The following is a 26,134-nucleotide window of genomic DNA, read 5'->3' on the forward strand; positions in this document are numbered from 1 at the left end:
GTAAATTAAGATTCTGATTTACATACACTAACTAATTGGACATAGCTGTATATAGTCAATCCACTAAAGAGTTTACATTGGTCAACAGCTTTAATGGATTTCTCTTTACTTGTTTTCTAGATCAATGTACATGCTGAGATACTAATGCCATTTAATTGATGATGCCGGAGTTTTAATTTTCCCTCTGAGTTCCTATCAATTTGTCCTCCGTTGCTTCATTTCTTACTGTTAAGTCGAGAACTTCCTCCAGGGTTCAGCCATGACTACTTCTGCCTTGCGGCGGCAGGTAAAAAACATTGTGCACAATTATTCCGAGGCCGAAATCAAGGTGCGTGAGGCCACTTCCAATGATCCCTGGGGGCCCCCTAGCTCCTTAATGTCGGAGATTGCAGACTTGACCTTCAACACGGTGGCGTTTGCAGAGGTCATGGGTATGATCTGGAGGCGGCTGAACGACAGCGGCAAGAACTGGCGTCACGTCTACAAGGCACTGACACTTCTGGACTACCTCATCAAAACGGGCTCTGAGAAAGTGGCTCATCAGTGCCGGGAGAACTTGTACACCATTCAGACTTTGAAGGAGTTCCAATATATAGACCGCGATGGCAAGGACCAGGGCATAAATGTTCGGGAGAAGGTCAAGCAGGTTATGAACCTGCTGAAGGATGAGGAAAGGCTGAAGCAGGAGAGAACCTATGCCCTGAAGACTAAGGAGCGGATGTCTCTGGAGGGCATGGGCATCAGCAACAGTAACAGCCAGCAGCTTGCCTACGGACGGCGAGCGTCACAGTACGGAGATGACTACGGAAGGTCAAGAGGTTCTCCATCCTCCTTCAACTGTGAGTACTGTAGCATGACGGAATGGGGCGGCTCTAATGGCTCCGGCCATGCAACTATTTCTCATCAGCAACTTTGCCAGGAGAGGTCTGGGTGCAAGTCACACACCATTTGTGAATGTTCTTGGTTTCCTGTGCGGGGAGACTGAAGTAGCTATTCCTAAAATAGAATAGCACAAAAAAAAATTACACAAAGAAGATTTTAATCTCATGAGTAGAATAAATGCATATGGCATTTTTAGTCGCATTGGCAACAAAAATTATTGCAGGACATACCAATTTTTGTTGTTGTTCTTTTTCTCTCTCCTCAGAATAGCATTTGAGGAGGGAAGGGTAGGACTTCGGGAACATTTGGGTGGCAAACATGTGCAGGTGGGTGGAACAGACAGGTGTTGAAGTGGGTCTACGGAGGCACACTGACCTGTGCTGAGTGCAACAGCTCTTCTCTCTCCCCCTTTCCACATCTCTCCTGATTCACTTGTGATTGCACATGCACCTTTTAAAGCTCTGCCTACATACCCTGGCAACTGGCTGCTGTATATGTAGGCCTAGTTCTAAAAAATGCATGCAGTCACCAGGAAATGGCAGGGAGGAGAGGTTTTAATCCCTCTCTGCCCTACCACCGTGGTCCCTATCCGAACTGCACACACCCCGTGCCTGCTTTTTTAAGATTAAAGCAAACGCTGAGAAAATCACAAACCTAATGTGCAATCGGGTCCTCAGTCTCTCACAGTGCTCTCTAATTTGTTTTCACTCTGTGCCTTCGCATCATTATTAATTGATAAGGAAACAATGGGCTCAGAAGAATGATTTAGAATTCGAACAAATGCTGTCGTGATCACAAAACACCGGGGGCTTGTTTATCTTAGAGGATGCTGGTTCTTGGAATCTTTGCTAGCTGCTGAGGTCATGACTTGAGTTTTTAGACTCAAAAAGTTCATTTTGGTTTCTTATTGACATATCTACACCACAGACATGTATCAGTTTTATATGAATTTTACCTGCTTCCTGCCTCCTCCAAATCCTGTTGCAGTCGGATACTCAGCATTCTCTATTTAAAAAAGCCCTTCATAGAACTATCTACCTACACATTTTTATCCTTTTTTCCCCTTTAGTTTCAGTGTGACACTGTTCAAGGCTGAAATGGCTACATGCGCAGTATCATTAAAGTAAATCCTTCCCTTCCTCCAAGGATATCAGGGTGACATATGTAGGTCTTTTTCACAACCCCTCTGTAAAGTAGGGAAGAGAATGACTGGCTCAAAGTAATCTTGTCAGCTTTTTGAACTGAGTGAGTATTTGAACTTCATTCTCCCAAGCCATTGTGGTGTAGTGGTTAAGAGCGGTGGTTTAGAGTGGTGGACTCTGTTCTGGAGAACCGGGTTTGATTCCCCACTCCTCCACATGAGTGGCGGAGGCTAATCTGGTAAACTGGATTTGTTTCCCCGCTGCTACACATGAAGCCATCTGGGTGACCTTGGGCTAATCACACTCTCTCAGTCCTGCCTACCTCACAAGGTGTCTGTTGAGGGAAGGGAAGATGATTGTAAGCTGGTTTGATTCTTTCTTCAGTGGTAGAGAAAGTCAGCATATAAAAACCAACTCTTCTTCTACATTGTCCAACATTTTAACTAACTCAGAAACTTCCAATTGGTACAAAATGTAGCAACCTAGTTTTTGATAGGAACAAACATAACACCTGTTTTTCAGCACCTTAATAGGTTGTTTGTTACTAAGCTCAATTTAAATTGCTAATTTTTACCACTAAAGCCCCTTTGTGACTTGGGATCCACACTTAAAAAGTCTCTTCCAGTCTGCACCTGTCTGATATCTGAATTCCACTCAACAGCTTTTACTGGCTTTTCCATCTCTCAGGACTGCAAGGTCAGCTTTGGCTCACTCCTGGGCCTTTTTGGAAGTAGCCCCATTCTTTAAAACAGTGTTCCTTAAGAGGTAGAAAATCATCTTCCCATGCAGCGTTCAGGAGGTCTTGCACAGCAGCATTGTTCTGAAGGGCCTCGGGTAGTGTATAGGTAGAGAGCGGGTTTGGAATGCAGGGCCTGTTCTGGTTTGTGATGTTTTTATTTGTGCATACTATTTGAAAGTTATTTAAAAAATTTTATTGGTTATTGCTCATATGCCTGTTAGTATATATTATGTAAACCTCCTTGAGGCTCTTGTGTGAAGGGAAAATGGGGTATAAATATTTAAATAAACAAATGTATAAATAACTGATACCGCACTGTTTTGAGAATTTCACTGGGCAAAGGAAATTATTTTTAAGTCTGTCCATATTATAACTAAAACCGTGAAGCATCTGATCAAATTAACATGCAAAAGATAGGCTGGGGAAGAATGGGAATAGCCATTGACAATAAGGGAAGCCTGTCCTACCAAAATGTCACATTCAGAAACTGTTACGTCTGTCTGGCTTCTCCAAGGAGCTCAAGAGAAGCATACTTGGTTCCCCCTTCCTACATTGTGTCCCCCCTCTTCATTTTCTCCTTGTAACAGTTCTGTGAGGCAGACTAAGCTGGGAAGGAGTGACTGGCTTAAGATCACCCAGGAATCTTCATGACTGAATGGGAATTTGAACCGAGTGGGTTTGACTGCCTTTTTGATCACTTTGCCCTTTATCCCTCAGCCTCTTCCTCATCTCCTCGGTTCAATTCTGATCTGGAACAGGCAAGACCACAGACTACAGGGGAAGAAGAGCTTCAATTGCAGCTTGCCCTGGCCATGAGCAGAGAAGAAGCAGAAAAGGTAATGTTGGGGCGTTCTTCCTAGTTAAGTCAGGCCTGACTGAGATTTCTGGATGCTTTCAATGCCGGTATTGCTGGGCATGGTCTTGGGTTGTTATTGGCTGCTCCACATAAGCCTCAGCAAATTAGGAGACCATGATGTGTGGCTGGCATCTACATGTGAATGCAAAAAAGGCTCCTTGCTGCAGTAGCAGCAAATAGGGTGGGAATAGGCAGGAATGGCAACCACATGGCTCATTCTTGCTCTGCTCACTGTTCCCACTTCTCCACCCTAATTCCTCCCCCTGTTCTTTGTCATGCCTGTGCAAAAGCACAGGTGCAGCTGCCTTTGCAGTGGCACCCCCAGCACCCCCCCAGCCTTTCCCCTTTGTAAGACTACAGCATCGCTCAGCAAGGAGAGGAAAACCCTTTAAAGGGCTAAAGGGAAGCATGTCATCCAGTAGCAAATGAAGTTTTTATTTTCTCTGGCTCAAAGAAGAAAACAACAGGAGCAAGATGAGTCATGCCCACATAGGGCACAACATCGCGCGGATGCACCTGTTTACTGCAGGGCCCCCTCACTGCCCATGGAAGGAAAAATCCCTGTGCGGATGCAGCCAGGACAGCTTTAATGTAGTGTATGTATGAGAACAAGTGAACCTGTGACCTTGTGATGATAAACTAGTGTGATTTAAATCAATAAGATAGGCTCTTCTAGACATAGCATCAGTGCTCCTCATTTTTTCTTCTTAATGGCTTTCTTGATGACAGATGTCCCTTGACACATCTTTAGGGAAAATAATTGAATCCAGCTTGAGACGCACATTCAGGATTTTGTTTTTGAAGGATTCTGAAAGACTAAACTGGTGTGTGAGAGAGAGAGGCGGAGGAGACACAAATGGACAGATAGACCTGGGAGTAACACCCGTATAGCCTCCATATACAGAAGCAGCAAACTTCTGAATCCTGGTGCTGGGAGTCAGCACTAAGGGAGGGCCCTGGAGGGAAGTCCTGCAGGGAAGCTGGTTGGTCGCCATGTTGGACTGCATGGACTCCTAGTCTGATCCAGCTGGTTATACCTGTGTTTGTAGGTTTAGAAATAAATGGCATTGTAGTGGTCAGTGCCAAGTGGATTGTACTCCTGGTTTTATTTGTAGGATTCTGTTATTTTTTCTTTTAATGCTTTGATATGTACCCATAATTCTTTTGTTGATTTTGTAGCAGCTAAGGAAGAATCTGCTTTCCCTAGGCAGTGTGAGTAATAGGGGCAGTGTGTGCGCATGTGTAGGTATGTGTGCCATCAAGTCACAGCTGACTTATGGCAACCCCTGCTGGGGTTTTCAAGGCCAGAGCTGTTCTGAGGTGGTTTGCCATTGCCTGCCTCCGTGTGGGCTGAGAGAGTTCTGAGAGAACTGTGACTGGCCCTAGGTACACAAAGTCTCCAAAAGAATCTATAAATGGATGCTGTTTCATGTGCAGTTTGTCTGCGCAAGCTTTCCATTGTGCATTACCAGAAGCACCAACTGCTATATCTGAAAGTGCCTTCTAAGTTGGTTGACTGCACTTGAACATTTGAAGCTACTTTTTGGCTTGCTTACTTGACAGCAATTTCCAGAGATGCAGTAGAGTAGTCAAGGTCCTTTTTGTCCGCACCAGAACTTCTTGTCAGCAGATCTGCTGCTCCCTTTCCAGGTCATTCAAGTGTTTGTTTACCCACAGAAACACAAGCTGAAATTAACTCTGACTCCCCTTCTTGTCACAAAGGATGTTGGTGACATTGGAGAGGTTGTAAAGGAAAGGCAGCTCCAGCCCTGAAATGGCGGATCAAGGACTTGTAGGTTTCCATCCCATGGCTTACTTATTTTGGTTCAGCTTTAACTGGAAGCATCTCGCCAGCATATTCTTCCTTAGTTTATCATAAAATATAAACTGTAATACTCCCGGTTGTACCCCAAGGACACACACACATTGATGAAGCCAGATCCTATCTTAAGTCCCTGGAAGAGCTGAATGATAATTTCCATAGCTGGCTCACTTTGTTCTGTTTAACTTTGGGTGCAAAGGGGTTTATGGCCAGCCCTGCAAACTGGCTTGCATTGTGTGCACCACTAAGATGTATAAGAGGATATTATACTTCCAGTGTGATATTGTTCTGAGTGCACTCTCAGAGGCATCTGTTGTGTAGACTTGCCCTAAAAAATAACCCTCTGATGTTTACATTTGTTTCAAATGAAGCCATCAAATGGGTAGCACTGGCATACCATCTATTGCATTTAATTTTATATATAATAAACTTCTCTATGGCCTTTGATTGATATATAGCCCTCGTCTGCTTGCTTAGAGGGAAAGACTTTATACATTAACCTGAAAACCAAGAGGAGCTGTAGGAGAAACCTGTCATTGTCAAAATCCCAGCTGTCTGTCCACATTGCTTCTTGAAAAGGTTGGGAAGCACTTGCTGTGTCAATAAGGCATTATGGGAGAGAAATTCCTTGAGAAGCCCAGAAACCACTCACACAAGGTAAAAGAAACCAAACCCCAGCATGAAGACAAACACATTGTAAAGTGATTTTGACACACATTTGCCACATTCCAATGCCTTTGTTGTCTTGACAGCAAATTCAGAGCATGCTTCCGCCATGCTTAGAATATTCGCCTGTCTTCACCCATAGTTATTGAAGACTTAATGTCCTTTTGACAGGGTCTTCTAGGCCTGCTTGCTCAAACACTGCTTGCAGTGTTGATTTCTGAGTCATCTACCCAATTATTCATTAAATTCATCTGAGTCTCAGGTATTAGCTAGATGGGAGCACTACCTGGAACATTAAAAAGCTTGAGTGCAAAGAAAATGAAGCAGGAAGAGAGAGAAAATGCTTCTAAGAATTGGTTTATGTATTCTTGAGTACTGAGAAATGGAAAAGTTTTATGAAGGTGCCTTTTTGGTAAGGAGTACTGTCAAATTAATTGACTGAAAGGAGCACTGATGACTTGTCTCTTATTCGTACGTCAAGTGAATTGCATTGACTAGTCGAATAATGAAAGCTGGTCTTGAAGGGCTGTGGTATGATGATGTTCTAAAACGGTAATCTGTCCCTAAACAAAGGTATTTAGTATTGTTAGGGCAAGCCGTTTTAGGGTGGAAGAAGGAAATGTTCCGCCTGCGATTGGACCATTTGTGATCATATGTCCGTCACTTCCTTTTTATTTAAAGGTTCTTGCTGTTTAATATATAATGTACAACACTATCAAACAGCCTTTTCCCGCTCATGAACCCAGCCTTTCCCTCTCATAAATCTACCCTCTTCCCTTGCCCTAAACAGAAGGGAGGGGGAAAGTGAGCAAGAGAGAAAAAAGAGTGAGAGAAGATCCAGATATACAGCAGAAAACAAAGAAAATAAAGAGATAAAATAAGTTTTTTTAACTGAAGTTTCATAGAGATCTAAAAATACCATTGTATTTCATATCTGGGTCCTGTCTATGAAATGCTACTTTCCCCTTTACTGCAAGATCCAGTAGTTCTTCGGTCCAAGCTTCCATATGTGGTAGAATTACAGTTTTTCAGTGTTGCAGGATAAGACATTGGCAGTAACAGCAGCCCATAAAATAGAGAGCTTCTGGTCCCATATACTCAAGAAATACTTTACATTTTTCATAAAAATCAGAGGTTAATCTATTATTCACTAAAGACATTAACTTAGCCATATCTGCGTATTCTGCTACTCTATTTGTCCATTCAGTTACATCTGGGTAGTTTTCTGCTTTCCACTTTCTTGCATACTCCACTCTTGCTGCTGTCATATACTTAAATAGTTCACTATACATTTTTGGCATATTATCTGGCAAAATATTTATCAACATACTTTTTGGATCTAACACAAATTTTATTTTCAATATTCTTTGCATTTCATCATGTATCATTTTCCAATAGTTTCTTGCTTTTTTACAAGGCCACAACATATTATAAAATGTTGCATCTGTGCTTTGACATTTCCAACAGTTTCCATCAAACCTTTTACTGGCCTTTGCAATACCTTTAGGCATTATATAACATCTAAAGTACATTTTATACCAGTTTTCTTTGAGCAGCACAGTCAGATTTGTATGCAGATAAAATGGGAAGAAGAAGGGAGCCCCGTGGCACAGAGTGGTAAGCTGCAGTACTGCAGTCCAAGCTCTGCTCATGACCTGAGTTCGATCTCGATGGATGTTGGTTTCAGCTAGCCGGCTCAAGGTTGACTCAGCCTTCCATCCTTCTGAGGTCAGTAAAATGAGTACCCAGCTTGCTGGGGGTAAAGGGAAGATGACTGGGGAAGGCACTGGCAAACCACCCCGTAAAACAAAGTCTGTCTAGTAAATGTCGGGATGTGACGTCACCCCATGGGACAGGAATGACCCGGTGCTTGCACAGGGGACCTTTACCTTTTTAAGATGGGAAGAACTCATTTGAGAAGGCAGGAGGTAGAGGGAGAATGGTGAGCATTCGTTACAGCCTAGAATGGCCAGTGGGAGGTAGCAGGATTTCCACCTACCTGGCCATTCTCTGTCATATGGAGTCATTCTGTTTCCCTGTTTCCTCACTCAGGACTTCTCAAGCCTCACTGAATTATGCCTACAGTGTGCCCTTATGGTTTGATAACTCAGATACCATCTGTGCATTTTAGCTTTCAGCAAAGTACTGACAAAACAGTTGCTATCAAAAACAGTGCAAACGCCCTCCCAGTCTAGCTACCTCTTCTCTGATCACTGTGCGCAGCTTGATTCGTTCCCAAGACAAACCTCAGGGGATACAAGAATCAGATTATATATTGCATTTTCATTTATTCCAAAAGGCTCAGGGTAGCACAAATACGGTCTGCCAGTTTTATCCCCATACTAACCCTGTAGCATACATTAGGTTTAAAGAAGGTGACTAGTGCAAGATCACCCAGTGAGTTTTAAGGCTGAGCAGGAATCTGAACCCTCCCAGTCCTGGTTCAGTGAAGAGCTACGAGAACTGAGTGGCCTTCTACCTGGACGCCAACGACATTACTGACGTGGGAAAGAAGCGCTCCACCTTCCTCAGCCTGTGCGCGGACTACAAATGTACTATTAATAAGGCGCTGCGGCCGCACGCCTACCCCGTGCCCGTTGTCAGCCACCTCCTGGCCTCCCTCGCCGGGGGCTGGGTGTTTGCCAAGTTGGACCTCGCCCAGGCATACCAGCAGCTGCCTTTGGACCCTGAGTCGGCAGAGGCGCAGACCATCGTTACTCACCGGGGTGCCTTCCGGGTGACGTGTCTACAGTTCGGGGTCAGCACTGCCCCGGGCATCTTCCAGAATTTCATGGAGGACCTCCTGAAGGGCTTGCTGGGCATCGTCCCTTACTTCCACGATGTCTTGATCGCCGCCAGCTCCCATCATGAGCTCCTGGAGCGCGTCCACCGGGTGCTCCGCTGTTTCCGGGACGCCGGGCTGACGGTCAAGTGGGAGAAGTGCCAGTTGGGCCTGCCACAGGTGGAGTTCCTGGGCTACTTGATCGACGCGGAAGGCATTCATCCCACGCCCGACAAGATCAAGGCCATCCACAACGCCCCGCCGCCCCAGTGCAGGCAGGAGCTCCAGTCGTTCCTCGGCCTGCTGAATTTCTACCACGCCTTCCTCCCTAACAAGGTGTCGGTTGCCGAGCTGTTTCACCGCCTCCTGGACAAGTCCTCCCTGTGGTCGTGGGGCAAGACTCAACACCGGGCGTTTGAGGCTGCCAAGGCCCTCCTGTCTCCCTCCAGCTTGCTCCTCCATTTTGACGAGAAGCTTCCCGTTCTCATGACTTGTGACGCCTCACCCTATGGCATCGGAGCGGACCACAAGCCTCTCTTGGGGCTGTTCATGCTGGATCGCCAGACGCCGCAAATCCTGTCCCCCCGCATGCTCTGGTGGTCGATCTTTCTCACGCCTATGACTTCAGGCTGCTGCATCGCCCTGGAACTAGCATCGCGAATGCGGACGCTCTCAGCCGCCTGCCGCTCGAGGACTCCGGCCAGGACCCGTCCCTGGCCTACGACGTCATGCTGCTGGAGACCCTGCCGGAACCACCGCTGCATGCCTCGGACATTGCTGCTCACACCGCAAAGGACTGCACCCTCGCCTGCTTTCTGAACTGGGTGGGGAAGGGGTGGCTGGCCGCCAGGCCGGATGGCAAATTCAAGCCTTTTTCCATGCGACAGCACGAACTCTCGCTTAATAAGGGGTGTCTGCTCTGGGGGAACCGTGTCGTGGTTCCAGCCAAACTGCACACCAAGGTCCTGGAGGCTCTGCATGCCTGCCACCCGGGTATCGTGCGTATGAAAGCCCTGGCTAGGAGCTACGTTTGGTGGCCGGGCATAGACACGGTTGTAGAGGAGTGGGTGAGCCGTTGCTGGCCTTGCCAAGAGTCGCGCCCCGAGATGCCGCGAGCTCCTACTCACCACTGGGAGTCCACCCACACACCCTGGTCCCGCCTCCACATAGACTTTGCGGGCCCATTCCAGGGCAAGACGTTCCTGATCATCGTGGACTCCTACTCCAAGTGGCTGGAGGTCGCCGATGTCGGCTCCATGAGTCGCGAGTGGTGGTTCTGGAGCTGCAAAAGATTTTTGCCACCCACGGCTTGCCAGAGGCGGTGGTCTCCGACAACGGGGCCCAATTTACGCTGTGGAAATCGAAGAGTTCTTGACCAAGAACGGAATCCGCCACACGACCTCAGCCCCGTTCCACCCCGCCACCAATGGACAGGCGGAGCGAATGGTCCGAATGACCAAGGAGGCGGTGAGACGCATCGAGCGCAACGACTGGGACAGGGGGCTGGCACTCCATCTCGTCCTCGTGTGTCCTCCCCATGCGGACTTAACAGTTTCACCCATGTGGGATATGAGTATGATACCTCATACACGTAGGGTTGCCAACCTAGCTGGAGATCTCCTGCTATTACAACTGATCTCCAGCCTATAGAGATCAGTTCCCCTGGAGAAAATGGCCCCTTTGGCAATTGGCCTCTATGGCATTGAAGTCCTTCCCCTCCCCAAACCCTGCCCTCTTCAGGATCCGCCCCCAAAACCTCCAGGTATTTTCCAACCTGCAGCTGGCAACCCAACCACAACTTCAGCAAGCTACATCCCTAGCAAGCTATGTGTTACAGTGGGATATATTTTCTTTGTCTTAGTAAAAGCATTTGTAAACAACTGACTCAGACTTCACAGCCCCTTCTTTATAGAACACACTGACAATCCTCAGTTTCCTTTACTTCCCATACTATGTTTTAGAACGGAGCAGTCAGTGATTCTGGGGCCTTAAGCAAAAGTCCAGGGTGGGACCCTAGACTCATTGCCACTCCCCCACCAGCCCCACTACCAGGGCCAAGCAAGGGTGGCCCTCACCCCACATCAGATGAATGGGGTCCTGTGCCACCAGCAGCAAGCTGGCCAGGCCCCAGATGGGCTAGAGGCAGGTGGTGGCAGGAGCCTGTCTCTTTTTTCTTTTTAGGAGATGGGCTGTGAGTAGTTTTGGCCCCTCCTAATGTGGGGCCTGCAGCAGTTATCCCTTTTACCTACTGGCTAAGACCACCCCTTTTATAGAGTACAGTGAGTTCCCCTCAACTAAGAAAACCATTTCTGGGACAATGCTTGTTTTCTTCCTATCAAATCAGACAGTCCCTACTCCAATTCAAACCTTGGAAATATATGGAAGGTGATAAAAGGAGTGGTGAAAGCCAAGAAAGATTGGTAATAACCTGGTACCAACCTTTTAACCTAGTTAATTATAGACAGTCCTTCCATCCAGTGTATTAGTGGAACAAAATGTGTAGGGCATAAGAGGTTGATTACAGCCACGTTATAATAATGGAGACAGTCATATCCTTCTAATTACCTTAATTATTAGAGTTGGAAAGCAAGTCAGGATGCCTAATGGCAGTTCTTGCAACCTTTTATTTTCCTACACAGCAAATTCAGTTTTCAGTCGGGCAGCCCAGTCCTGAAGGGGGGGCAGATCCGTGGTGGCTGAAAGCAGCGGCTCCTCAGAGGCTTCCTGGATGCTTCAGAGGCAAAAAAAGAAGTTTATAAAATAAACAAAACAATGGGGAAATACCCCATTGCCTCCAATGGGGCCGCACCATCAAAAAGGTGGCGCAGCACCGCCATAGCGCGAAAGGGGTGAGGAAGCTACCTAACAGTAGCTCCTCCCCAGGAACACCCTGGGAACGCCCCCCCCCACCAGTGTGGGCTTTCCCTTTTGGGAAATCCCTGCCAGCGTGGCTGCGCTGGCGGCGGGGGCTGGCAGCGCCTGGACACCGACATGTTTGCCCCTGCACTGGTGTAGGCACCACCTTATTTCAGGTGGCACCTACGCCAGCTTCTAAGGAGCTTCACTCCCCCTTCAGGAATGGGCTCTAACATGTCAAACAAAAATGTAACTCTTATGGATTCTAGGTTTTTGTAAAAGTAATCAACCCCATTTTTCTTTCAAAATAATCTATATAAATATACTTGTAGTTCTTCAAATATATACTTGCAGTTGCTCTTCATAATTCCCAAAGCCTTCCTTTTGTTATTCCACATATAAAACTGAAGGCATAAATTAGTAACATTTGTTTAGACAATTTGCCTTTTCACATACAAAAATGGACAAATGATCCATCACGAGTTTTCTGTGTGACAGGAATTATTTGATGCTCAACTAATTTGCTTTCCCTTGCACCCATGGACTGACTCCAGTTTTTGTACATAATATGAGCAGAGCTCTCAAAATATAAAAATCCATAGAGTATGAACGAGTAGCCACCCTATAGTAACTGTCCAGCTATTATCTAGTTAATCCTTGCAAGTCAAAATGCCAGATCAATTTTTTAATGACTTTTAAAAAAAGTTTTGTTATATGGCTTTCTGATGCTTATGACTGAAGAACATTCTCAAAATAAATCTACCTATCAGCTCTTCTGCCCTGACCTGGATGGCCCAGGCTAGCCTGATCTGGTCAGATCTCAGAAGCTAAGCAGGGTCAGCCCTGGTTAGTATTTGGATGGGAGACCACCAAGGACCACCATGGTTGCTGTGCAGAGGAAGGCACTGGCAAACCACCTCTGTTAGTCTCTTGCCATGAAAACCCCAAAAAGGAGTCACCATAAGTCGGCTGCGACTTGATGGCACTTTACACACACACACACACACACACACACACACACACACACACACACACACACACCAGCTCTTCTAGTAGTATCTAAAAATAACGGATAATGCATCTATTTTATAAGCAAGAAGCTTAAGCGCAAAGGAAATAGTTTTGTACTGTATGGGCTAATCCATGAAGTGCGTTCCCTAACCCACCTTTCAGTCTTCAGTTTAATTCAAAACCCACTCCACTACATTTGTTTTACAGCAAGTCTCATTTCCCTGTTTAAGCTGTTTCAGCCTTTAACTGCGAAGCAGTAAATCTACCCAACAGAAAGCTGAAAGGCAGGAAACCTAGTCTGGATATGCCATGGCTGAATCCTCATGGTGGTCATTGGACACTGATAATTGATTTTAGGGGCAATAGAAAGGAACAGAGATGCAGCCAGTGGGAGTGGGGAGGTTGGTGCCTGTTTCCTGGCCACTCACCCCATTAGATGTCCACTGGCCTGGGAGCTGCAAATTGCTACAGTTTTCTAAGAATCCCAGTCGAAATGCAGCCACATTCCTCAGCTTGACAGAAAGGTGATCTTCACAGGGCTCTGCTGAGGAAGTGGTTCTTCATTGACATGTGGAATCAGATCAACTGTGGGAATTTAGCACAGCGATGCCCTCTAGAAGGCAAATGGCTTGCCATGATTCATGGAGCCAGGCTGACAAGAGTCTCTTCAAGAATGCATGTAAAAGTGGCCAGCCAGTTTTTGTGTGGACTTATTCTATTAAATATTTGTTCTTTCATGCACTTGATTGTATATTTTCTCCCTTTTTGAAAGCTGCGTATGAGTAAAGATAATTGTAAAAAATAAATAATAAAACAAAGCCTGAGTAATCAGCAATGGCAGCTTTACAATGGCCAGTAAACACCAGACCAAGTTTGATGAATATTTTAATGCTTCCTAAAGATGCTTAGGCTTTAGCAGGTCACAGGAGAGTCCCATATGTGTGCTCAGGAACCATCCAATTGTCTGCAAACTTTGCAACAAATACCATGACGTTCTCATGGTTTGTCGTGAGTTGTGCTTTACTTTGGGGATTTTAATGCGGAAATTGGCACCTTAGAATAGATCTGTTTTACTGTGGCATCCTTCAGCAACAGCAAGGGATGTGACGCAGTTTCTCGGTGCTCTCACATTCTAAACTTGCCTTGCCCTTCATTTACCTTCTTAATCTGTTTAATTTTAAATCAAAATAGTTAGCTGAATATGCATATGGAGTACATTGCTATTTCAAATTGCAGAGACACAAACATGATGGGTTCTCAGTTTTCCAGTCTTTGCACACCTCTGTGTGTTTACAGATATTTAAAAGAGGCCCATATCTGTCTGGGTGCAAATCAGCTGAATTTTAGAAAAAAGGCTCTAATCACCCCCTTCCAGTTGAAAAACAGCTACATTAATAGGAAAGGAGGAAACTGGTATTTACTGTGTTTAGGATTACAAAAAGACTCACAGAGTTCCTGGAAACATATTGTACTAGGACAACAATGAAACAGTGCATTCAGAAACACATTTCCAAGGATTTTTTAACAGAGGTGGCTCTACTACTGATACAACCCATTCAAAGCAAGAAGATAACTGGCAGGACAAGCTAGTTATCTGAGTGCCATGAAGCAAAAATCTAAGTCTAAAGCAGCAGATTCATTTCAAAATAAATTTGAAATTGGGGTAAAGTTACTAGGGGCTGATTCCTGAGGGGGGTAAAGTGGGTCATGTAAAAAATTCACCCTTTCCCCCATTTATTTATTTATATCATTCCTCTTTTGGGCAGCTCAGAGTACCTTCCATGGGCCACTGGCAGGGGATGAGGGGTAGGGCTGCCAGATCTAGGTTGGGGAAACTCCTGGAAATTTGGGGATGGAGCCTGGGGAGGACAGGGTTCTCAGTAGGGTACAAGTACATTATTGGCCTCTCTCGGATTTGGCACCAGAAAGACAGTCAAACAACTCTGCTTCTTTTCCACCCTCAGTGGATGAGTACAGGAGGTCCCCCCCCCATGTATTTTGCAAATATGTAAAGCCTTGGGAAAAGCTGCCAAAAAAAGTGGCTTTCCCCCCTTTTTTATGTGAAAAGGCAACATTTCAGTTGGTTTCAGGCAGCTTCCCCCAGCACAGGGCAAGGCTGTCTTGAAGTGAAGTGTCAGTTGCCCTATTTCACTGTACTAAGTGAACTGAAAGTTAGAAACAAGCATTTACAAGCCACTCCTGCAAAACAACAAATGTAGAAGCTCCTGTTCCCCTTTCCATCACTGATATTAAATCTCCTAATCTCATTTCCTCTTTGTAATCCCATTATTTTCTTTGTTTTTTAAAAACTGGTCTGTCAGTCGTGTTATTTCACTGTTGCATACCAGCACAGCTATTTATTTATTTTAAATTCCAGCTTGCAAAGTCAACAACAACAAAAATGAAATGCTTTCCCCTCTCTTACAGTCACCATCCTGTACATTAAACATTTCCTCATCACATTTCCTTTTAGCAATCACAGTTGCTTAAAAATAATGAGGGCGGAGACTGCATTGGAGGACATTTGACAATTATATCGCAACCCAGAAATGGCATAGTGTTACCAATCACATCACCAGTCTGACCCCTCCTCCTGCCAGGTATATCCATAATGCTTTGCCAGTCTACTCTGGGCAGCTTAAGGCTGTGTTTTTCTTCAAGCCAAAGATATTTTTACAAACCAGCTTTTAAAAAGACAGGAGGACAAACACAGAACACACTGAACTTCAACACTTTACTATTATTCTCCATAATAACCACTTTACTGAAGGATGGAGATTCCAGACAAAATGGCTATTCAGCTCCATCCGTCAGTGTAAATAATACAAATATCTGAGGCAATCATGAAGATTCAAGGGAACAATATTTATTTGTGAAAGCATGGGATAAAAACTGTTACACCTCGCCACTGAGAGCAAATATCCTGATTCCACAAGGGTGATCTATATTCAGAAGTAGCCCATCTATACTCATAGCTGAATGTGCATCTGAATATGCATCCCCATCTACGTAGTGATGCTCATCGGTGTTCCACTGAAGTGGCTGGCTGTGTCTTTTGACGCATGTGAGAATTCACATCCCTATCTGGAACCATAGGTTGTTATGCACAACTAGTGTCTAAAGATAAATCCGGCCTGAAGACAAGTACCCTGAAGCATTGTGTGTATTTAAAGTACACGATCAATGCTAACTGCTAGTAACAGACCTAAAGGCAGTATCATGACAGGGCTTAATGGTGTCGGTGGTTGTTCATGCTACTAAAAAGTAGGGTCACGATTTTTCTGTTAGGGTAGCAAAGCACATGGTACCTGCTGATGCCGCCATCTGTTTGCTTGCATTTCAGCCCTGTTGGAGGAAAGTGGGTTTTGGAACAACACTTGATATGCTTTGGTTGTAAGGAAGGACAGAAGGGTCATAGCAGCCTGTAATGCAAGCTATATAGTTACATTAGCTTGGGAAGACAGCCAGCTAGCTAAAAGTCCAAACAAAAAATGGAAACCAATGCTGTAGGCACCAAGTAAGACATAGAAAGGCACTGATCGCAATGCACTGGTGTACTGTTTAGTCTCCAGAATGCAGTTTTAAGCTTGCTTCCTGCTTCTTACACTTTTTTCTTCTCCCCCTTCCTCCTGCCAGCCATATAACTAGGATGGGTAAATGTTAGTTCATAAATGTTAGTTTGTTTCTTTCATTAGCTGTGTTTACCTGCGTTCTGAATGTTCACTGTGCAAATATATGCGAGGTTGCTTAACTAGTGTTAGGCTTCTATTTTTCCTGTTTGTATTTAATCTAAGTGTTATTATTAGATCTACAGTGATCAGATAGAGTCCCCTGCTCCAAAGGGGATCTACATTGTATTGCTAATGAGATCTGTATTTCAGAATTTGGCTTACATAGGGGGTTACCGCATTATGTTTTCCTAGCAATGTATTAAGAGTTTGACAATGTTATAAAAAATACTGTTCACATTTTCTATGCATTCCCACCGATGTATTAAGAGTTTGGAAATGTTATAAAAAATACTGTTCGCACTTTGTTTGGCCCCTTTAGCTGTGAAGATGTCTTCCAACCATTTATTAGCCGTGGTATCCAAAAACCCTTTTAAAGCGATGTTTTTTACAACATTTTCAAACTCTTAATAAATCGCTGGGAATACAAAGTGTGGTAACCCGTTTGATTCCCCACTCCTCCACGTTAGCGGCAGAGGCTAATCTGGTGAACCAGGTTGGTTTCCCCACCCCTACACATGAAGCCAGCTGGGTGACCTTGGGCTAGTCACACCTCTCTTTGAGCTCTCTCAGCCCCACCTACTTCACAGGGTGTCTGTTGTGGGCAGGGAGGGTGATTGTAAGCCGGTTTGATGCTTCCTTAAGTGCTAGAGAAAGTCGGCATATAAAAACCAACTCTTCTTCATTCTTTGTGATAAACACTGAGCCAGAAAAAAAGAGGTAGATTTCAGCTATAGGTTTTAACAGAAGTTTCAGCCCTCATTGTTGCCATCATGAACACACTCAGTGGGCACTTTGGCCACAATCTGACACAGCACTAGCAACCTTATCTAGGTCTGTGTAAGCCCAGTGAGTTAAATTTGTTTAATTGTAAGCATATCTTTCTGCCACTTTATGACCGTGGTCAATTACATCTTCAAATTACTTTACAAGCAGTTACTAAATACAGCAGCCATGATTCCTACTCACAGTGTGTACCAATTTTTAAAAAGGGGGAACAATTTTTCCAAAATCTGCATCTAAACGTATTGGGTGTACAGGTGCACAGTATGGGAAATAAATGTGTTTGATAAATATATTTTTTTAATTGACGCAGTTACTGATTTTGCAATTCCCTGAGGAAGAAGTGCATATGAGTGAAGATAAATACTGAGACAACAAAGGGTCAAATAAAGATAAACATGCCAGAAAGGGTACGCTGAAGCCGCCTGTAGCTCATTGCAGCAGCCAACAGAAGACACATTGCAATTCAAGAAGAGGAAGGATATGTCAGGCCTTAATTAGTCAGGGGCTATAGGGGAGCTGTTAGTCTTGACAGGGCCAGAGGCCAGTAGCGCAGCCCAGGGCAGGCAAAAGTCAAGTCCCAAAAGCAGAAAATTAAGGTCACAAGGGCCAGAGGCAGATAATGTAGTTCAAGACAGGTAGGAGGTCAGTTTACAAAAAGGCAACAGTTAGGGTCACCAACCTCCAGGTACTAGCTGGAGATCTCCTGCTATTACAACTCATCTCCAGCCAATAGAGATCAGTTCACCTGGAGAAAATGGCGGCTTTGGCAATTAGACTCTATGGCATTGAAGTCCCTCCCCTCCCGAAATGCCGCCCTCCTCAGGCTCCACCCCAAAAACCTCCTGACGGTGGGGGAAGAGGGACCTGGCAACCCTAGCAACAGTGCTGGGGAAAGTGACCAGGTTCCTTTCCCAAGCAACAGAGAGAAGCAATTCATAGAGAGGAGCAAATGCTCCTCAATATAAGGTGCACAGTGGGCTGGGCTGGTCATTGGGATCAGCTGATTGAGTGCCGACTGCATAGGGACGCTGGCTCTGTGTACTAGGCAATACCCTTGAAGCACCAAAGTCAGTAAGTACTGAAGTAAAAACCAAGTGTCAGGCAGCAAGGTCCCGAGGTTTCGCTACTGGGAACCCTTGTATCTCTACAGGGACATGGTGTTGCCACTTCGGGGTCAATATTGACTGAGGAAGGAGAGATAGACATTGAGAATGTTACAATAAACAATGTAATGTATGTAGTGTACAAAATGTATTTGAATCCAATCCTTATCTCATTTGTCCTTGCAAAGTCCTTATGAGGGAGGTGCCTATTTTCAGATGGGCAATGAAAGCTGAGAGAAAATGCCTTGGCCAAGGTCATCCAGTGAATTGTGTAGGTACATTTAGGATTCTGGGGGGGAGGCAGTGAGATTTCACTAGGCAAGGAGGGAAGGAAGCAAGACATTCAGCAACGTTTACATGTTTTGGACATGTCATATACTGTGTGTGAAAGATTACAATGCCAAAAATCAGTTTATTATAAGAGCTTTTGTTGGGATTACATTTTTCTACCTCATAACTTTAACAATGCTATCACATAGCTTAACAAAAGAGGGTACCATTTGATCTAAGGGATTTTTTCCCCTTTAGCACATAAAGCCTATTTGATTATTTTATAACAATTATTTTATAACAATAGGCCCTCCATATATAGAAGCATTGGGGCTCCTGAGGAAGAACACGGGCAGTAGGGAAATTCTCCCCACACCACCTTCTGTAAAAGATTCCCTTGAAGTATCATTTACTTAGTCAGACCATTGGCATAGCAAAGTCAGTACTGTCTCTGACAGGCAGCTGCTGTACAGGGTCTGATATAGAGATTTTTTACATTACTACTTGATCCTTTTTAACCAGAGTTGCTGGGGACTGAACCCGGGTCCTTCTGCATGCAAAGCAGATGGTTTTCAACTGAGCAAAAGCCTCTTCCTGTAATGACTTTATGGCTGAGCTGGGTTACACGTTCCAGCTTCTCAAATTCAAGTCTACCTCTTGAAAACACTGGCTCCACAGTATCTCAGTTCAGAACAGAAGGGTAAAATCTCACATGAAGAAGCAAAATTAAGTGTGGGTGGATAGCCACAAAAACAAGGGGAACAAGATGGCTGGATAGATGAATTGACTTGGTGATATTGTTACACGTGTGAGTTGCTAAATGGGCGAGAACAATGGATGAGTGTGGGGCTGGATTCAGTGCCCTCTTGCTCTTTGATCACAAAGAGAAGGGAAGGTTAGAAGTCAGAATGAAAGATTAAATACAGAACCCTGGAGCAAACCTTTACCCAATTCTGCTTCATTGCCAGCAGCCACCTCCTCCAGTTTCCAGTACAGATGAAGATGTGCAATTGCAGATAGCGCTTACCCTGAGCAAACAGGAGCACGAGAAGGTATCTCAAACCCAGGAGGTGAAAGGGCGCTTTGACTTTCCTCTTCTTCACCCTTCTCTAAATGGGGAACCTTTTTGCCTTGCTTTGCATCTTTCTGAGATAATGCTGCTCTATCCAGAAGGGGCTAGACATTCTGTACATCTGTTTATTTTCCACCTCAGCATCTGCTGACATTGTTGGAACCCTAAAAAATATGCATGCAAAATAACATTTCAGTTTCTATGATTGTGGAAGAAATCTTGAATCATGTGAGGAATTTCACCAAGAGTGGGTAGGTTGGGGGTTTCCCTTTTTCTCCCCTCTAATCCACAGCATAATTAATGAAATTCTGGAAGATAGCAATACTTGTTAGAAAATCAGATAAACTTATGCAAAAGACATATATTCGTTTACCTATTTTCATAATATGAAGGCAATTCTAGGCACATTTACTTAAAAGTAAACCCCTTTGGATTTAATGGGACTTATTTCTAAGTAAGTGTGTACAGGATTGCAATCTCTCTTTAGAAATTGAAATTGCATGGTTTTTCAAATGAGAGAATTCTAGACCCCATCTCACTGCTAGCTATATCTATTTCCTTCTCGCTTCTGATACTTCCCAAACTTTCACAGTTCTAAAGACTAACTGTTCCTAATAGAACATTTAACATGGGTTACACATATGTTAGAAAATTAAAGTTGCTGTTAAACATTGAAAAGTCATAAAGCAAAATATGACCTTTGCCAGCAGGAAAGAATCCTTTCTTTTTCAGCTTTCTTGCACTCAACTGAGAACTGTCCATTTTGATTGCAGGAAGTTAGGGCATGGCAAGGGGAAAATTCACTGTTACAGAAGGCACTAGAAGAGAGCAACCTGGGTGCAGAAGAGGAAGAAGATGATAAGATGAAGAAAAGCCAGGTATATAGTACCAATGCTCAGCTGTCTGGTAGTAGAGATGCAGAAATATTTACAGATTTCTCTTCCCCTACCTCCACTCTTTTCTTGTTGAATGTGTTTAAGATCCAAACACACAGGGCAGTTTGTTTTTCATTTTTGCAAATAAAATCTGCTAATTTCACATGTGGTGCCTTGGCAGTTTCCATTCGAAGCACTGGCCATATTGACACTTCCTTAACTTTAACAGCATAGCCTACGGTTCTCACACTCAAGGCCTATACAGCATGGAATCTGGTACAGAATTTTACTTGCTGAAACTCTCTAGTTAAGGAAGGAAGACCATCATAAGATCATGCTTTGTGCAGGTGTCTGTGTGATCTCCACTCTTTGATGACTTCCTAACCTGTAATGTACTACACATGTGCAAACCATTCACACTCTGGGTATCTGTGGACCCTAATACATTTTATCTGTCTGTATCTTTGCAGTCTTCTGTGTTGGAGCTGGCAGATATTTTTGGATCAGCACCTGTAACTTCTACCCACACATCAGCTGACCCATGGGATATTCCAGGTGGGGGTTATCCTCGATCAATTGAGGTTTGGAACCATGACACGGCCTTTTCTCCTGCCTTTTCTCCTCCTCTGTCCCTGTCCAGTTCTTGGGAGCCTAACAGTAAGGAGTTTTGCAACTGTTCTCTCCTTTTCTTACTCTCTCCAATTCCATTCATGCTTTTGTTCTTGCTTGAAGGAACAAACATGGTGACTAAGGTTAACCCAATGTTTGTTAATTGTATGAGTCTCCCTTCAGTTGTAATCTATCATTGATTAGGAATTTAGCTTAATTGATTGAAAGTGTTTTGATAGATTAAAGAGATCTTTTTGCCGCCGCCCCCTACTTAATTAAGCTGCAGATGCATTTAAAGCATGTTCATTATTTTCAATAGAAGTCCTTACTGAGGTTACAGTCTTCAACCTAAAGCAAAAACCATTGATCTAAAGCAAAAACCAAAATGATTCATGGGCATAAAAGAGCAACCAAAATGATCAGGGGACTAGAGGAGAGCGGTTAAAACACTTAGGGCTGTTTAGTTTGGAAAGAAGGCGGTTAAGGGGAGATATGATAGAGGTCTATAAAATTATGCATGGTATGGAGAGACTGGTCAGGGAGAAGCTTTTCTCCCTCTCTTATAATACTAGAACATGGGGTTATCTGCTGAAGCTGGTGGGTGAGAGATTCAAAACAGATAAAAGGAAGTATTTCATCACACAACATATAGTTAAATTGTGGAACTCCCTGCCCCAGGATGTGGTGATGGCTGCCAACTTGGAAGGCTTTAAGAGGGGAGTGGACATGTTCATGGAGGATTGGGCTATCCATGGCTACTAGTAAAATGGCTACTAGTCATGATGCATGCCTATTCTCTCCAGGATCAGAGGAACATGCCTATTATATTAGGTGCTGTAGAACACAGGCAGGATAATGCTGCTGTGGTCGTCTTGTTTGTGGGCTTCCTAGAGGCACTTGGTTGGCCACTGCGCGAACAGGCTGCTGGACTTGATGGACCTTGGTCTGATCCAGCATGGCCTTTCTTATATTCTTATACAGGTGTAACCCATTAAAACCTATACCATTGACTGACTAAAGTTACTTAAATTAGATGGCAGCCCTCATTCCTGTCCTCTACCCTCATCCATCTGTTTGTGACTTCTCATATATCTGCCTTCCCCCACCCTTGTGCCACCCCGATTTCATTTTAATTCACTTTGCACTTCCTCCTGCAACACCTGTGACTCTTTTTTTCAGATCCCAAATCCACTGTGGAATCGACAGGAACATCCTGGGGACCCCCTGCAGACCCCTGGGTTCCAGTGTCTTCCGTGGATCCTCTCAGTCAGACAGCATCGTCTACTAATCAAGCCTCTCCAGGGCCCTGGAACCTTCCCCCCATTTCCTCTTCTGCCTCATCCTCTGATCCATGGGGAATGAAGTCCCTGTCTTCCAGTGTCTCATCTTCAGATCCCTGGGGGAAGTCCTCACCACCTGCTCCAGTTGCTGCAGGCACTATTACTACTACCGATCCCTGGGGAGGCTCTACTGATAAGCCTTCCACAACTAGTAAGAGAATCTCGTTTTTGTCTGCCATTTTCAAGGCTTTGTAATGTGGTGAATCTATGGTTTTGTTTCCCCGTTTTTATGACTGTCACCCAACATTTCCTCCAATGCTTTTGGTCAGTTTCACTTGGAATTGCCTCCTTACCGAGGATGACTAGTACCTGGGTGAGAAACTGAATGGTACATTCTCGTGTTAAGAGTAAAAGCTGCTTGGATAGTTGGCTCAAGGGACAGAAATGGGATTGATCACTTCGTTTGTGACATTGATCCTGGAGTTCTCTCTGGCTCCTTTCTGTCTTTGAGGTTTCTGGCTGTTGAGGATACAAACAGCAAGTGCACCTTCACACATAGCATGTACCTCTGCCACTGCTTGACATATGGTGCAATCCTAAGCAAAGTTACACCTTTTTGAGCCCATTGACCTCAGTGGATGTAGAAGGGTGTAACTCTGCTTAGGTGTGCACTGTTAGGCTCCCAATTCCAAGTGATGCACCAGTGATGGAAAGAAATGAATGAACACATCTCTACCACCACTTCCCCAGGGCTCCCAAGGTGTCTGGGGGAAATCCATCTATCTTCTTGGTTTTCCAAAACAAAGACAAGTACACAGACTGATCAGTGCCTCCATTTCCCCTGTACTCCTGAATCCAACAGAAGTAGTCAGAGTGGTGGAAGAAGATGCAAAGGGGCAGATGAGAGAGATGCTGAGTTTTCTTTCTATCTTTGCATGTCCATAGGCAGTGCTACTTTTGACTTGTTTGCAAAACTACCAGAACAAGTGGATCAGCCAGAGCATGACAACACCCAGGCTCCGTCATCTGTGAAATCTAACAGCCCCATAGGTGAGCGAAGCTCTAACACATGCTAGGATCCAGGAGAGAGGGAGATAGTTATGAGAAGTGTGAAGGTGGCCATGGAAACTAACTTCTGACTTCCTGTGGCATTTTCAGGCATCATGTTCCTATAATCTTGACAATCAGGGCCAGGGGGATTCTGCACCTACTGCAGATCTATGACTGTGTTTATTTTATAGCATTAATCCTAAAAATATCTACCTTAGTCATGGCTGGCTGCTCACATATCTATCCTCAGTTTTGTCATTAGAATCCAAAATTTGCTATCAGCCCTTCATGCGTGGTGGGGGCTGGCCCTGTTATAAGGTTGGAAACTCATGAGGTGATTTTTAAATGTGAGACTGTGCGTGTATTCACATGCAAGAGCTACCTTAGATTAGGTTATCCATGAAACTTTTCTGGGAGAAACCTAAATTTTGCAGTAAAAATGCCTGTAGGAACGAGGACACTTTGAAATATCGATTAAAGGATAATACATTGTGTGTGTATGTGTGTGAGTTAAAGAAAAGCAGTTCAAAGCATAAGGAAAATTATGTGAGAAATACCTTATACAGAGTCCAAATAATTGAATATCTGATGCAGTGTTGTCTATTATTAGTAACAGTGGCTATCAAAGGCATCAGGTAGAGGTCTGTCCCAGTCATAACAATAGAATTCCTTTAACTGGAAATGCTGGGGATTGAACCAGGAATCTTCTACATGCCAAGGATGTGCTGAGGTACATAATGTGCTGAGGTGTGTGTGTCTGTCTGTCTCTCACGCACACAGATATACATGGAAGAATAAGCAAAAATAACTTGCAGCCATAAAGAAAAATGGTGGAATTACAGGAGTAAATTTTGAAATGCTGACTGAAATTTAGTGGGAAATGAGAATATGAAGGAAACCATGGATTGTTTCAATGATAAAGACAAGGATTAATACCTCTCTCTCACTCTTCCTCCTTCCCTGTTTTTGTTGTTAGATTTGGACCTGTTTGGGGAACTTATTCCAAGCACCAAGGAGAATGGAGTCAAGAATACAGACGTTTTTGATGTTACAGGTTTAGGAGACTCTCTTCCTGATTCCAAGGACAAAAAGGATTGCAAAACTCCAGAAACCTTTCTTGGCCCAAATGCCTCTTCTTTGGTTAATTTAGACTCCTTGATCATAGCTCCCCAAAGCTTGAAATCTCGTAATCCATTCTTGGCAGGTAGGTTATAGGAAGGGAAAATCCATGGGCGATTCCATATGGGTTTACAAGAGGCCTACTGGCCCTTATTTTATACCTACGCTTGCGTGCATTGAGCCCTTAGCCTAGAGCAACAATTTCCCCATTGCACAGTCTCCTCCTTCACCACAGAATTTCCACCCTTCCTCATTTTTCTGGGCCATTTAGTCACCAGCATCAGTCCTGGTCAGAAAGTTCAAAAAGCCACATATTAGGAGTTGGTGGGATGGGAATTTCCACTAACGGAAAGAGGAGGAAGATTTTTGCTGGTTCCTCCTTCCTGCTGCAGACCTCCAACTCATCCCTCGTTCTGTTCCTGGGGGCTCCCCATCCCACATTTTGGGCTGCAACAGAATATGGGCAGCAAGGAAGTCCCATTACACTGACAGGAATCTCTTCCGTTAGCAGAGATTTACTGCAGGGTCCAAGGCAATCTTTGCCATTTGAATGTAATGGCATAAGAAGCACCCTGTTATATCAGACTAAAGGTCCATCTAGTCCAGTCCTGTTTTTCACAGTGGCCAGCCAGATGCCTGGAAGATGCACAAACAGGCAAAATGATACCAAAACCTCCCCCATTGCCCCAATTCCATCGGGGCTTCTGAGCACTGAGGACCCATTTAACAATTATGGTGAGTAGACAGTGATGGTCTTATCCTTCATGGATTTGTGGAATCTTCTTGTAAAGCCATCTGAGCTAGTGGCCATCATGTCATTGTGTGGCATTGAGTTCCACAAATGGTGCATTGTGGGAAAGAGTGCTTTCTTTGGTCTGTCCTTGCTGGAAGAGCGCTTTGGTGTCCTCTGTGTTCGTGATTTTAGATAACTCCACTAACTGCTAGGTACTTCAGACCTTGAAAGAGTATGCAGGTTTCTTTCAGTGCAGTCCTAAGCAAAGTTACACCCTTCTAAATCCATTCAGGTTAATGGGCTTAAAAGGGTATAACTTGCTGTCTTCTTGTGCAACATTCTGAGGGCCTAAACGTCTGACTTTGAGTGCAAGGGAGGTTGTGACGGTGTCTCTTTCCCCTTCTCTCAGGTCTCAGCACGCCGTCTCCCACCAATCCATTCAACACCATGGACCATCCCAAACCAACTCTCAACCAGATGCGAACCAACTCTCCAGTGCCCAGCGTAGCCATGGGAATGACCATGAACTCCATGACCTACAGTGCTTCCCTCCCTCTTCCCCTCAGCAGCATCCCTCCAGCAATGACAATCCCAGCCTCCGTGAGTGCCTTTCCTCAGGCTGGAGCAAGGCCTTTCCCAGAGATGCCCACCAACTTGCCTCAACCTCTTTTACCACTGTCTGGCTCAGGTCCCCCTCCACTACCTTCTCAAGGCAGTATGAACCCCTTCCTTTGAGAAGATGCTTTAGGCATT

General features: G+C 44.5%; 1 protein-coding gene across 5 annotated transcripts; it reads left to right on the plus strand.

Moving 5' to 3' along the window:
• Positions 1-235: 235 nt before the first annotated feature.
• On the plus strand, positions 236-26,134 carry EPN3 (epsin 3). 5 transcript variants are annotated; one of them, XM_056865544.1, is made up of 9 exons: positions 236-839; positions 3,481-3,599; positions 19,612-19,695; positions 20,489-20,593; positions 21,061-21,247; positions 22,379-22,690; positions 23,425-23,529; positions 24,506-24,733; positions 25,791-26,134. In XM_056865544.1, the coding sequence occupies exons 1-9, from the start codon at positions 260-262 to the stop codon at positions 26,114-26,116; spliced, it is 2,046 nt and encodes a 681-aa protein (XP_056721522.1). In that variant the 5' UTR covers positions 236-259; the 3' UTR covers positions 26,117-26,134. The 5 variants fall into 5 exon arrangements, with proteins under 5 accessions (XP_056721522.1, XP_056721545.1, XP_056721529.1 ...); XM_056865567.1 differs by having other exon boundaries at positions 21,061-21,145; XM_056865551.1 differs by having other exon boundaries at positions 19,615-19,695.

Source organism: Euleptes europaea, chromosome 1 (assembly GCF_029931775.1).
Source record: "Euleptes europaea isolate rEulEur1 chromosome 1, rEulEur1.hap1, whole genome shotgun sequence".
NCBI lineage: Eukaryota > Metazoa > Chordata > Lepidosauria > Squamata > Sphaerodactylidae > Euleptes > Euleptes europaea.

Excerpts from the sequence above, each read along its gene's own strand:
- EPN3 (XM_056865544.1), top strand. The coding sequence starts at position 260 with ATGACTACTTCTGCCTTGCGGCGGCAGGTAAAAAACATTGTGCACAAT. Across the intron at positions 840-3,480 it reads TTCTCCATCCTCCTTCAACT|CCTCTTCCTCATCTCCTCGG; the intron begins GTGAGTACTGTA and ends TTTATCCCTCAG. Across the intron at positions 20,594-21,060 it reads ATAAGATGAAGAAAAGCCAG|TCTTCTGTGTTGGAGCTGGC; the intron begins GTATATAGTACC and ends GTATCTTTGCAG.